The sequence below is a fragment of the Sebastes fasciatus genome, chromosome 11, assembly GCF_043250625.1.
Source record: "Sebastes fasciatus isolate fSebFas1 chromosome 11, fSebFas1.pri, whole genome shotgun sequence".
In the NCBI taxonomy this organism is placed as follows: domain Eukaryota; kingdom Metazoa; phylum Chordata; class Actinopteri; order Perciformes; family Sebastidae; genus Sebastes; species Sebastes fasciatus.
The window spans coordinates 28,631,984-28,646,759 of NC_133805.1; the positions used below are offsets into that span (position 1 = coordinate 28,631,984).

The window sequence follows — 14,776 nt, forward strand, 5'->3', positions numbered from 1 at the left end:
TACCTGTTGTAGGTGTCTCTCCCTCTGTGTGCGTGACAAACGAGTAGGTTTCCGTTTGGTCGACACACGCTTTATTTCTCTTTCTCTTTCTGTGTTAACTCAGATATCATTTAAAATGTCTCCGTTTATCTGTTTACCTTTACTTTTCCTCTGCTGAGTTCAGGGTCCAGGTGCTGCAGAGGACTTTGCTCTGGAAATTAAGTTAACAGCAGTTTACAACTTGCACTAAACTATATTCAACTAGTGGACAACAAGTGGATTTAAGCATCATTGTGTGATCTGAAGAGGAAACACCTGTTGCACCTGCCTACCTGCTAACCGCTGCTCTATAGCTGAGCTACCTGTGTGAACTGAATGCAGATATAACAAGACAATAACAAGAGTTTGAACAGCTAAAACAGGAAGGTGATTCTTTTCTGGATTAAAGATGGAGTTGACGTTGGAGCAAAGAGCAAAGAGTCTGGCTCTGCTTCTACTAGTTGGTGAGTTCTCTGTTACATTCATTTACATGACAATTCACTGTTTTGCACAACCTTCACTGTCTGTGTGCTGTCATGGTGGGACTCCTGCTGCCACTTTTTGTGGCTGTGGTGGTCCAGAAAGGACTTGTCTGTGCTAAAGTGTCAAAATGTATATGTATTAGGTTCTTGTTATTTTACAAAATGTGACTGTAATATTCCTAAAATTAAGTTGCAATAAGTCTGATACTAAATATTCAGGTTAGCAGTAACCTTACTGTGTTTTCCATTTCCTATAGAGTCACTAATATTCATATAATATTTATATAATGATCTTGGTAGGACAGAAAACAGAAGTAAGCTTCTTCACAGGAAAACAAAAAGGGGAAAGATGGAAATAAATAGTCACCTTGTGGTGCTTCATGGTAACCTATATTTCCTTTTATGTTGCTATAATAACTAGGGCTGTCCTCGACCAAAGAAATTCTTAGTCGATTAGTTGATTTAATCAACAGATCTGTGAGTTCCTCCACAAAGAATGACACAAAAGCACAACTTTAAATCTTGTGTTTACCACAGATGTGCTCTTAAGTTTCTTGGAAATAAGTCATTCAACATGACAAAAGCATAAAACATGACTAATCGACTAAAGAAAAGGGGGGTGGGGGGCATCCCTAATAATAACACTTTGATATTCCTATAAGCACCTGGAGTGAGTCTATAGTCACATTTGGGTACTTTTAAAGGCGACAATCCTATAATATCTATATAATATTTCTCTTTGCTCATGGTTAATGTCTGACTATCGTTGTCTCTAGTTACACCGTAATGCCAAACGTATGTGGACACCTCTGATCTTGGTGGCATAGTGTATTTCTGTCTAATTTTTAATGATGATGTATTTGTCCTTTTCCTGTCGATAAATGACCAAACACTAATGATGATGTTTAATTAATTAAGTATACACTATTTGGCCAAAAGTATCTGGACACCAATGTCTACGAGTTACGTTAGTTTTGGATTGTTTTTCATGGTTTGATCTGTATTTCCAATGAAGGGAAATGAAATTGTTACAGCATAGGGTGGTATTTTTAGACAACCATGTGGCAACAGTTTGGGGAAGGAAGGCCCTCTCTTGTTTCAACTCATCTCAACTTCAATGGTTTTGTGTGGAAGAACTCGACCGGTCTGCACGGAGCCATCTGACCTCCTCCAACACACCTTTGTGAATTGGAAAAGTGGACAGTGAGCCAAATCTTATCCGCCAACCTCACTGTGGCTGAACGGGTGTAAACCCCTGCAGTCTGGCGGAGCGTCTTCACACAAGACTGGAGGCTGTTACAGCAGCACAGATTAAGGTGTCCACATAGTTTTGTCCCTGCAGGTGTGGAGACAGAAGCAGCACAACAGAATGTGGCTCAGTCACATTCTTACTTTCAGTAAACATGAATCAGAACTTATTGCCCAACGTGCGTCTTCCTGTTTTTCTGTGACTAATTCTGTCGGTGCACTACTGCTTTTATTTCCTTCTTCGGTGGAGATTAAATTTGAGCTTATAAGAGCAAATGCACATATTCGTTTTTTCTTTAATCCTGCAAGTGTGATTAAGTTACTGTTATTAGAGTGAACAGGAAAAGCTTGTATGGCAGCCTTGTGACTCAAGTGAACCTGTGTTTATCTAGAGAGTGTGTGTGGAGTGTGTGTTTAACTTTCTTTCAGTTTAGTGTTTATCTCTATTGACCTCTATCTTCATTTCTCTGTGCTGCAACGTCACTCTTGTGTTTATCTCGGTCTCTTCCCTTTCCTGTTCTTCTTCTGTTGCTCTCTTACGACTCGGTCTCTTTCTCTTGACTCCACAATCAGGTCACACACACACTGTGGTTCTTTGTTGGGCAAATTTAAACATTCTGTGTGAGGAGACCTCCTCTCTCGTGGGATATTATCTGTGGGAGACGTCCGTGTCCCATTTCGGCTGTGGTGTAATCATTAATTGAGCTCATGAATCAGTAACCACAGAAAAAAAAACCTGAGTTCACCTCAGTAATCAAAGGGCAAATGTTTGGTTTTCCCTGTTTGAGTTGTAGAAGTGTTGCTTTCTCACACCCTTTTCACTCACAGTTGTGTGTCTGTCCCACGCTTAGATGTAGACTTTCAACCAGGTGTGATAAAAGTACACTCAGTCTTAGTCATTAGTCGACACTGATGACAGCTTTGATAGTACAACACGTCACTGATATGAGACTGTATAGCCAGTGTACTGAAGCTGTTACACGCTGCTGTGTTGGGTTAATAATAGTGAATATGAAAATGTAAATTTTCATGCAAAAAAACTAGTAACACTCGTTCCTGTCCATGTACAGGAAAAAGTTCCTGCACACTGTTAGCACTGCAATGTTTCAGTCATGGGCTTTTGTCAGGCATCAAATTCACAACATGAAATATCTTTATGCTAAAGTTACAGATTATCACATCCATAAATTATTAAAAAAAACATGATTAATATGACAGAAACGGAAATCGATGAACGACACAAAACAAACAACAAACGTTATTATTGCATTAACTTTGACAGCCCTATAAGATATTAGACGGGCAATGCAAAACAAATTATTTGTATCATTAAGAGAAATGGGACTAGGAGTTAGATCATCAGACAATAATTAGTCCAAGTGTTAAATATATTTTATTTCTTAAAAATAGGGTTGCCCCATCTTGGACAATTAGTCGACTAATCGGTCGTTTTGGTCTCAGTCGACTAAGATTTCTTTAGTCGATTAGTCGTTTTTAATGCCTTTTTTCATGCTGAATGATTTTTTTCCAAAAAAATTATGAGCACATTTCTGGTAAACACAAGATTTAAAGTGGTGCTTTTGTGTGATTCTTTGTGGAGAAACTCAGTTTTACAGATCTGTCGATTAAATCAAGGAATCGTGTATCGATCAAAATCGTATGTAGTCGACTAAGAATTTCTTTGGTCGAGGACGGCCCTACTTAAAATTACACCAATCATACACAAGCCTTTCATCGGTAGACTTCTGAAACAATAAAACAATGACAACATAATAATTTGCTATCAAGGAATTTGAAGTAAATAATCTAATATGACGCAAAATATCAAGACCATGTGGAAGAACTTCTAAAACAGCAGCTACAACACAAAAGCTCCCCATTGTTTCACAGCAGCTCTCTCTGAGCATAAACATGGAAACATTTCTGCTTTTCAAGAAAGAATTCAGACACAAGAAAGCACTATTGTTCAGGTTGTTTGCTCCGTCGCCTCGCAGCATGCAGTGTTCAAACCTTCTTTGTGGAGTTTACATTATTCTGTGTGTCTGCATGCCGACAGACAAGCAGGTTAGGTGAACTGGTGACTGCCCGTAGGTGTGAATGTGTTTATCTGTCTACATACAAACCTGTCTGGGGTTTACCTCATCTCTCGGCCAAAGCATCACGGGATCTTTAACGGGATACGGTTAATAGAAAATGGATGGATGGACTGTTTCTCATGCAAATTAATGAATGAAAATGTGTAAAGAAGGAAAGCTGGTTTAGGATGTACATATAAAACTACATCACACTGGATCAATGTAGAAAAAAAAGAATTAGGGCTGCAACTAGCAATTATATTTATTATAGATTAATCGATTAATCGTTTAGTCTATGAAGTGTCAGAAAATAATCATCACATATATTGTGTCTATCCAACTGCATCTGTGATTTATTGCATTTTATATGACTTTATATAAAAAGACCTTGAGAAAAAAAAAAAAGATTACCAGAAGCTGATAATAAAGGCCTTTCAATTAATTAACTAAATCTTAGGGATGCACCGATTGCAATATTATTGACCGATACCGATGTTTTGTTGTCGTTTATTTTGTTGTTATTTATTCCCCCTTTGGTGCCAGGGAAACAAAGATCTCTACATTATAAAAAAATTACTGAACTGTCTTCACTCTTAACGTAATTCAGCCCTTCATTCATATCTTGAACAAGCACAAATTAAATCATACAAATTTATGAAACCAGCTTTAAAATAACTTTCTTTCACATGAAAAACGACTGCTTCAAAAGCTCCTTAGCCTGTATACATCTCTCAATGAGAGGAATTTATTACCTATCCCAACAAAAACATTTTGTGAAACGTAAATTAAATGTAATTAAATCAGCAGCTAACAACACAACATTTAGCCGGCACAAAACACATAAACATCGGCCACTGCCATCGGTAAATGTCATCTTATTTGCCGTTAGGCCGATTGCAGTCAACAAGACGAAAATCCTCCGATACAGATGTTCGGCCGATAAATCGGTGCATCCCCAAAAAATCTTTTAAAGGGGTCCTATTTTGCTTATTTTCAGGTGCATACTTGTGTTTTGTGTTTCTACTAGAGCAAGTTTACATGCTTTAATATGGAAAAAAAATGTTTTATTTTTCTCATATTGGCTGTACTTTTCACCCTCTGTCTGAAACGCTTTGTTTGAGTCCCCCCCCAGCTGGCCCACTATTGTGATTGGTCAACAACACTCCGCTCCAGCTCTGCTCTAACTAGCTTTGTTTGAGAGCGTGCCAAACTAGGCAGGTATTATGCAAATGTATTACTTGGTGACATCACCACGTTACAGAAGAAAAGGCAGGACTTCAATCAAGGCGTTTCAGGCCGTTCAGGAGCAGTGTTTCTGTGGAGGAGAGTAACTCCCTTTGTCGTGGACTTTGGGCTTTTTAACTTTGCAGACCTTTTACATGCCCCCAAAAAGCACTAAAGCATAATAGGTCCTCTTTAAGCACATAACAGTATTCTCCTCTTGCCTTATACAATCCCTCAACTGTATTTGATGAAACCCTCTCCCTCTCCTCAGCGGTGTGTGTGCAGGCTGACTTTGTGGAGCCTCCTCAGCGCGACACCCCCCTGCGCTCCTTTGCAGAGAGCGAGACCAGGCTGCCCTGCCACTATCAGGTGGAGGAGGGGGAGACGGTGGTGCAGATCACCTGGTACAAGGAGCTCTCAGACGGTATCAAGGACCAGATCGTCACTGCCCACGTCATGGACGGACACACAGGTAGGCTGCAGCGGGGGAGGTATTTCCAGAGCAGTTTCTACGGTTACTGTTTGGACATTAAGTCGAGTGTAAGCATCCTTGGGTTGCAAGTACACTTACAGGACCTCCTTATCAGGCTTTGGTTTAGGAATTGTACTTTAGACATTAGATATTGCATCAACCATATGAATAATACTATGCTCTAAAACTGAAATAGTACTATTACTTGATTAATAATTTCTTTAAGCAAAAATACTCCTTTAAATATACTTGAGTAAAAGTTCTTAAAGAAAAAGGTTTTATTTTTGTAGTGTCCTTTCCATAATATTGTCAAACACTTATTATAACAATCTTTGCCTGTCAGTGGCAGAAATAAGCACTTTTAGTGGACGTAAACTGACAGTACCAGATTGCCCCAAATGATTACATTACAGCTTGTTTAGCGGCTGCAACGTTCTCCCTCAATACTGGATCAATACACAAAAACATGGGAAAATAGGTTAAAAAATACCAAAGTTATCCTTTTAAAGTATAAAAAATCTGTAAATGTTCTTTCTTAAAGACCATATTTACATAGTCAATAGGCCCTATTGTTCATTTAGTATGATACGTAAAGAGCACAATAGGCTAGCCAGACAATATTGTGTGACTTTAGTGGAATGTGTATTGTGTAAATAGGTTGAGGATTAAAATGGGCTTTACAGGGCTAAAGGATGATGGACATCGTATGTTGCCTGAGCTGAAGTCTTTGTTTTGTATTTCAGAGTTCGGGCGTTACGCCGGCCGAGTGAGGTTTGAGAGCGGCACCCCCACCGCGAACTCGGCTCTGCTCATCCCCAACACAGAGGAGTCGGACGAGGGCAGCTACACCTGCCAAGTCTCCACCTTCCCCTACGGGAACTTTGAGAGGCACTTCACGCTCACTGTCTGGGGTAAGAGTCATCCTCTCTCCATCTTTTTCTTCTCCTCTCTCACACCTTCCTAATCCTATCAGAGCTGCTGTAAGGATGTTTAAACCGTAATCATCTTCATAGAAGAAAAAGCCAACCGGGGAAATTCAGCAGGTTTGCCAATGTGGCCACAAACACTGACGGCATATCTAAAGCTTCAGTGGGGGAAAAACAAAAAAGTGGGTATATTTTTTTTACATTAGTCCTTGTAACTGCTTAATACCAGGTGGAAAATAGAAAAAAATGTGAGTTTGAAATAGAACTAAAAAGTAAAAATATACCCCAAACCTGCTTGTTTCTTTGGTGATACAGCAGTTAGATTGTAGAGTTTTTTTTTTATAATAAAACCAACAGGTTTGTGATATGTTTCCAAGTCAAGTCAACTTTATTTATGCAGCCCAAAATCACAAATTTGCCACAAACCACTTTACACCTTCTACTGTATCCTCAGACTCCTCGATTCATATAAACTTTGTTTTATATTATAAAGAAAACTCCCCAAAAAATCCTTTAATGGGAAAAAATAACATGGAGAAACTTCAGGAAGAGCAACAGAGGAGGACTGCAATATGTGTCGTACATACAGACAGAAATAAGAGTGAAATTAGGCCTACAATATGGAGAAACAGAGTGACAATATTAAAATGAGAGACTGGGAGCATTTCTCTTGCCTCCGCACGGCTCTCAACATGTTGACGGCTGAATAACAACACTGTTGCTCTTAGTGTGTCATTTGTACGCCATGAAGTCTGTATTCACGTATCTGCATAAATATGCTACGCTAAGAGCTAGAGACGTAGAGTAAAAGGGGAGAGAGACTGCTTATGGCAGGCGGGAGGGGAGGTGGAATGGTCCAACAAACACAGGACGACTTTTAACGAGGAGACCGGTGTTCCTGTCTTAAAGTGTTGTTGAGTTATTTTGAAGTTATGGTTGTGACGTGTTTTTTAGTGACATTTGTAACGTGTTTTCCGTACTTCTGTTGCGATGTTTCCGTATGTATTTTACTTAGTTTATGTACATATTTTAAACCCAACCATTATGTTTTTCCTAGACCTAAGGTCGCCTCATTGCCCTTCTGCGTTCTGCATTTAATAATAAACAAGTATTTAATTTGTTTTAAAAGTGTAATTTTTATTATTTAAAAAGCAACAATATACCTAAAAATAGCTGAACTATAAAGCTTGTTTATATAGCACTAAAATCAGGAACAATTAAGTAATTTTGGCAAGGCAATAATACCGCATACGCTCTTTTAAGCCAATCATTATCACCACAGGGGAAATTCATGCACAGCGACAGCCCTAGGTGCTATGATTCTTCAGTGGCGCCATCGGTTGAGATTGTGTTATCTGCTGTAACCGCCGTATGAAAGCAGTGCACGGAGTGGCGGCCGTGAGCTAGCCAGTGGGGCACGCTCACATGCACTAAAAGAACATGCACTAAAAAGCACGGCGGCGGGCCCGGATACGTCAACAAAGCACAGAGAAGCTCTGATTACAACACACACAGAGGGAGAGTGACTTCATTCTCTGCTCAGGTAGATATTACTCCTCTAGTATATCTTTATATAGCAAATCCTTGTTTGATGCTATATTAATGTTCTGTATAGCGCACCTTTTAAAATCACACCTATTTCCAGTGCTAACTCATGACATAAATAAGGTGGATTACTAAACTATTAGTATCAAGAAAACAGTTAATTCCATATTCAAAGTTTCAAAACAAGTAGGTTTTCTTTGGAAACAACTTCAAGTTCTGATAACTCATAAACCTGACACGACCTGAATACTTTTGAAGTCCTCCTTCATCACTTACTTACATGATTGCATTGTGTCATGATGTCAGTTGATCCATAAAAGCAGCTGTGGGAATGCTGTTTTTTTTAATGGATCCTCCTTCAACTGAAACCGGCTGTCTCTTCCAAATGACTTTCTCATGTTGCCGCCAGTTATCAGTGGTGACAGACAGCTCAGTCATAAACAAGTGCCAACATGCCACGGATCAGACAAACCTACAGAAATACACTCACTAGTAACCGAATTCCCTCGACTCCTTAAACCATAAACATGTAACCAGTAACGTTGAATCCATGAGCTACATACTGTATACATTTGTCCATGTGCAGGTTTTAAAACTGAAGTCTAACCCGCCTTATTAGGATTACCTTCTGCCTTCATTCCATTATGTTATGGATCTAAAGACATCTGGATTAGAGCTGCAACGATTAATGAATTAGTTGTCAACTATTAAATTAATCTCCAACTATTTTGATAATCGATTAATCGGTTTGAGTAATTTTTTAAGAAAAAAAAGTCAAAATTCTCTGATTCCAGCTTCTTAAATGTGAATATTTTCTGGTTTCCTTACTGACAGTAAACTGAATATCTTTGGGTTGTGGACAAAACAAGACATTTGAGGACGTTGTCTTAGGCTTTGAGAAACACTGATTGACAATTTTCACCATTTTCTGACATTTTACAGACAAAACAACTATTCAAATTAATCGAGAAAAGAATCGACAGATTAATCAACAATGAAAGTAATCGCTAGTTACAGCCCTAATCTGGTTAAGGTTTTTTATTTTGGTCAGTTTATTGATTTCTATGGAATGCATCTGGGTTTATTGAGGTGGTTTTATTTGGTCATGGGTCACTATCATCTCTTATTAAAGATTACAATGTTCCTTCAGGATATTTTCCCTGCAGGAAACTTCTTCCCACACATCACCTGTCAATCAAACACTGAGGGCGGAGCTATGATGTCATGTATTTTTTAGTTTCTGTGGTCTCTACAGGTGGTGTCCTTTTCTTTGTCTGTTAATCCATAATGGCTATTTCTGCTAATGCTAACTACCTGTTTTGTCTAATACATTAATAATCCAAACACCAATGGAAAGACTTACCAGGTGTTTACAACAGCAGAGGCTGTCTGTGAATCACAATCGTGTTAAACCAGTTGGTGACTGAGAGTAATAGAACAGAAATGTATTTATGTGAACATATCCCGGGTGACCTTTGCCCACATGGTGTTTGTCTTCTTGCACAATTATGATCTACTGGATGTTGTTTTTGTTCATTTCTTGCATCTGAAAATTGTGTAGAATCCTCTACACGTTTAATGTTCATGTCCGTTTCACTGTTGCTCTCCTCAGTAAGATCCTTCATGATTATGTTCCATGATGTATTTAAGGTCCTTTTTTTATAACAATATTCTCATCTGATCTTTCAGCAGCGAGATCATGAAGAGCTTGTTGCTCAAACTTGTCCCCGACACACGATGACAATCACTACACAGGCATTTACTGATGTCCTGGTTTTAATGGATCTAATTACAGCCACTTTAGGTAATTTTAGGTATCAGCAAATTAGCCTTGAGCAGGCTTTGAGAAGTATTAATTAATTCTGAATGCAGTAATTGTAGGGAATGTGCATTACAAAAGTTGTTTAGTTCCCCATTGTTAATACTAACACTGTTTTTATTGTGTTTTTAACAACTAGAACACATAAAATATTGTTCTATAAGAGCAAGACAATACAAAATCTGAAAACATAACACCATACATATAATACAGTACAATTATACACAACATAGAAAAGGTTTTAAGTGTATAAAAATAGGGCTGTTGAGCGATTAAAATATTGAATTGGGATTAATCGCATGATTTTCCACAGATAATCTCGATTACAGACTAGTTGTGATGTTACAAAATCTTCATATGACCACATATTAAAATCGGATTTAAGCTGAACGCAGAAAAACTTTCAGCAGCCTTCAAGTGTCAAACTCTGCACAGTGAAGCTCAAACATCCAAGTGAAGTAACAATAAGCAAAACACATTTTGATGCCTCTAAACTCCTCCTGTTCCTCCTCCTCTTCTCCTAGTTCTACCCATCTCCTCTCTGGACCCCGTGATCCTGGTGGAGGGCCAGTCGTTCCGCTTGGCCGCCTCCTGTCGAGCAGTGGGCCACCCGCCTCCCCGTCTCTCCTGGGAGACCGACCTGCCAGGCCAGTCCCAAAACCGCATCAAAGAGGGCGGGTCCGTATCTAGCTACTACTCCCTGCACCCGCTGCGCAGCATGAACGGGAAAAAGCTGGATTGTCTGGTGTGGCACCCCGGCCTGGATCAGCCGCGCAGGATCTCAAACCGCCTGGTGGTTCAGTGTGAGTAGATAATGATGAGCTGATTATGATGCTGTGTTTAAGTAAAGCAGATTGCAGTTTTGATTATAATTTAACATTCTCTACAAGGTAGAGCTTGTCTAACAAAGTACATTTTTGCCTTGCCCCTATACAAAGCGTTTTATTTAGTAGTGGTGTTTTATCCACCTTGCTCTCAAACTTTCGGCAAACGGCGCAATTCATAGTTGGAGTTTCGCCCACATCCTCTAACGCAACCCAACTAAACCCCTGTTTCCTCGTTAATTCAAATGCTCGCTTGCGCTTCAGCTCATAAACTTTAGGCTCGTTTGAGATGAGCCAGGCCTGCGCAGAATCGTTCGCCGCGCATGCATGCTGGTTAGATTTGTGTCCGACTTGATCCCGACTTGATCTGACGTCATGCAAACGCGGGCAACGATAACCTCACGAGATCGAGGCGGCCCCAGCTTTTAGAGCCAGGAGCTGCAGTTGCTCTCCACCGACTGCAAGACCCAGGGCATGATGGGAAACGCCTGGCTATCGCCTGACCAAAGAGCTGATTGGCTCTCAGTTTTGACAACAAACACCAGGTGTTGTAGAAAGTCACAACTTTCTGCGATATTTAACCTTAACGCTAGATTGTAGGCTATTAGTCTCATGTTGTGCAATGAAGGTTTCATCTGTTAACAAACACATCTTGTGTGGTTGATAATTAATAATGAGGGTTATTTATATAGCACTTTTCAAAACAAGTGCTCTTTACAATGTGCTTCACAAGGCAGACATAAAAATGATAAAGGATGGAAAACAATGCCAGATACACGCACATTTCCACATATATTTAAAAATCTAAATAAATCTGAACGCGGTGTGCAAACTACAGGTAGCCTACAGATCGGATCTAACAGGATATAACTATTTCTCTGACTTCCTGTAAATTCTTTGAAGGCTGCAGGAAACGGCTGGAAACTCTCCGACTTGACCGCAGCTTTTAGTCAGCCTCCCCTTACTGCTGCCGCCTGATCTCGTCTACTTTCCAGGCGAGGCGCAGTTCATCTCGAACGAGCCTTTTGTCCGCTTACCCGCCGCCATTTTCACGCGAGATCGGCGATCGGTACAGGTGCAACTCTCAACAGAGATGAGAAGGAAGCAAGATGGTTCAAGTTTCAAGTTTAGTTCATTTATAGAGCACATTTCAAAACAACAAAAGTTTAGCAAAGTGTTGTACAGTGGTAAAACAACAATACAATATATAAGAAGGCTCACTCCTTAGCTACTTCCATTATCAGCTCTGGAAAAAATAATGTGTTTAATTATTTTTTACCACTTACCCAATCAGGCAAGTGAGTTGTTTGATTTACTATTCTGACGTGGCATTTTACTTGCCCCGGGGAAGCGGGAAAGCTCCATTGTTGAGCCCTGAACTGTATACAGTATGTACTATTCTAACATCATAGTGTACTGTTTGTTACTTAATATACCTGGACGTTTTGTACTAACAGGAAATATGCAGTACACATGCAGATCAATCAAACTGTGACTTGGAATGTCACTTCAAGTTGACAAAAGAGAAAGTGAAGCTTTAATACTTCCTTGAGCTGTCTCAGGGAAGTATTCAAGTTTGTTTAACCTCTTTCACTCCTTCCGGTGCCCTCGGCCAACTTTACTGTCTTTCAGAGGCTGTAGCAGGCTATGTTTTGGCGAGGGAAAACTGGCATGGCTATTTTCAAAGGGCTCCCTTGACCTCTGACCTCAAGATATGTGAATGAAAATGGGTTCTATGGGTACCCACGAGTCTCCCCTTTACAGACATGCCAACTTTATGATAATCACATGCAGTTTGGGCTAAAAACCATGCAGTTTTTTGCATGCAGTATAAATTATTATTTCATTATTATTTATTTTGAGTTATTTTCGCCTTTTCTAAAATGGTGTGTTTGAATGTTTCTGCATACTGGGGTCCCTAAACAGTCTTAGAATTGCATTAATTGGGTATCACTGTAAAGCTGAGACTCTTGTGGATCCAATGAGCCCAACTGTATTCATGTGTGATGATGCTAGTCCCCATAGTAGCCATTTCATTGTAGTGAGGCCATTTTTTGAAACTTGACCTCACTTTATAAAATGACCTGTGGTGACCTCTAGGATAATCACAGCCACATGAAACTTTACAGCCACAAACTAGAGACCTAGAGCAGTCAGAGGATGGATGGCTTTCCTAGGTAGATTGACAATAAGGGGGTTTCTGAGCAGTTTCCAGAACAGAAGTGTTCGCCATCCAATCTTCTCCAAATTCTTGCAGAAATCTCTGATACCAAATCACAGCATGGCTTTTTCTGTGTTGTTCCTCAAGATCTTGGTGTTTTAATGCGGTATTTTGGATGGATTATTTTGATCAATTCTCGAGTGGTAAAAAATAGTTAAATTTTGCATTAAATCTGTGTAACAAATAGTATCAACTGAAAAATTGCTGCAACAATATATGAGACATAATAGAGCATGGGAGTGGCCATCATACTGTATACTTACATCATTATGTTTTAAACCCTCATAAACTTTCACAATTTATCTAAATTAATTATTTAATCAATTAATTATTATATTTAGCTTTGATTTATGACTAGAACAACTTGACACACAGTGCTGAGCTGCAAATTAATCTTCAGGTTCCCAGCTTTCAGATGATCTACACCACCTGACCTGCTATCTCCTCCTAAAGACCCCCTGTACCTCCCTAAAAAAGACAAAAATGGGTCTATGAAAACGAGGGGGGGATTGGATTAGATGCTTTTCTGCAGCTGTGACTAGCTCCTCTATTTCCTGGGACAAACAGCACAATCAGAAATTAAGTCTTTATTAGTACACATACTGACCTTTTTGAGTGTACTGAGTATTCAGTGCAAACACTCAATTTCTGTAGCATGTAGTAACTCTGCTGTTGACTCTCATAGCAGGAAAGATAGCGATTCCTCAGCAAAAACAAGTCTAGCTAATAACATTAATTTTGTTTCATTTAGGTGTGTCAGTTAGGAAGAAATGCCAGAGGAGTGGAATGGGACAACTTAATTATTAATTGTTATCATTAGCTAAAGTACAGCTGTGTTTTTCCTACAATCGCATGCCAACATAAAAGGAATATTCCACTCAAAACATAGAAAAAATCTTAATGACAGTGACGTTATCGGTCATGACCTCATGACCTAATTAGGATAGTGGTTTGCAGACTTTCCCAGATGAGCTAACCTAGAGCTTGTATGAACTTGAATGATCTACTAGGATTCCTTTCTAACCTAATATCTTAGTCGGCATTACTATGTTCCCAATCTATACATACTGACTGTACACTAGATATACTATATACAAATCTTTATAGTATACTGTTTTTTGCCAATGTAATGTTGTAGTCAAGACCACCTAAACAGATTCAAAGTCAAGACCAGACCAGTGAAGTCCCACACTGCATGACACACTTGCGATTAAATGTGGAACAATTATCTTGTTAATATAATTAATAAGGCATTGCAGAGGTGAACTTTATGTGTGGGAATGTTCCTTTGTTTTCTACGAGCAATCACAGTTACGATGTTAACAAATAAATCAGACAATGCACAGACTATTTAGTGACATCCCCACAGGGTGTGGTCTAGACTCTTGACTGGTTTTGAAATAAAATCCTGAGTCCTCTTTGTCTGCGACAGAGACAAGACCAGGTAAAAATGCTTCAAAAAGTGGTCTCGAGACCGACCTTGAGTACTACAACACTGGCAGTTAGTACCCAATAATGTATTATGTATGTGCATAGGCATGTAATATTACTTTCACTTACTTCTATTTATATTATTACATGAAATTGTTGTATTTTTCATTCTATGGGCCCCAGGAAGAGTAGCTGTTGCCCAGCTAATGGTGATCCAAATAAATAAACAAATAATCTGAGAATTAATTTTGTCAATTTGGTAATTTTTTGTCAAATAAGAACGAAGTAGTTTTCCAAATATTTAAAAAAAAGAATTTCCTTTCCAGAGTAGTTCTACCACATTCCACAATTTATTTAGATATTTTGCAGCTGTGCGTAGCACCTCCATTTCTTTTGTAGGTGGCTTTTTTGGGACAATATTGCACACTTTGAGTATTCCTAATTTGGTATCCCTTCCAGTGTGAACACAGCATGGTTTAAATCTGCTTAGA

General features: G+C 39.1%; 1 protein-coding gene across 2 annotated transcripts in view; it reads left to right on the top strand.

The window, feature by feature from the left end:
* Window positions 1-14,776, top strand: part of nectin4b (nectin cell adhesion molecule 4b) — a 24,566-nt gene continuing 9,790 nt past the window's right edge. For both annotated transcript variants that reach the window (XM_074652094.1, XM_074652095.1), the window contains exons 1-4: window positions 1-482; window positions 5,319-5,519; window positions 6,263-6,430; window positions 10,334-10,612. In XM_074652094.1, the coding sequence (XP_074508195.1) occupies window positions 428-482; window positions 5,319-5,519; window positions 6,263-6,430; window positions 10,334-10,612 (703 nt within the window). In that variant the 5' untranslated portion in view covers window positions 1-427. The remainder of the gene's footprint in view (window positions 483-5,318; window positions 5,520-6,262; window positions 6,431-10,333; window positions 10,613-14,776) is intronic.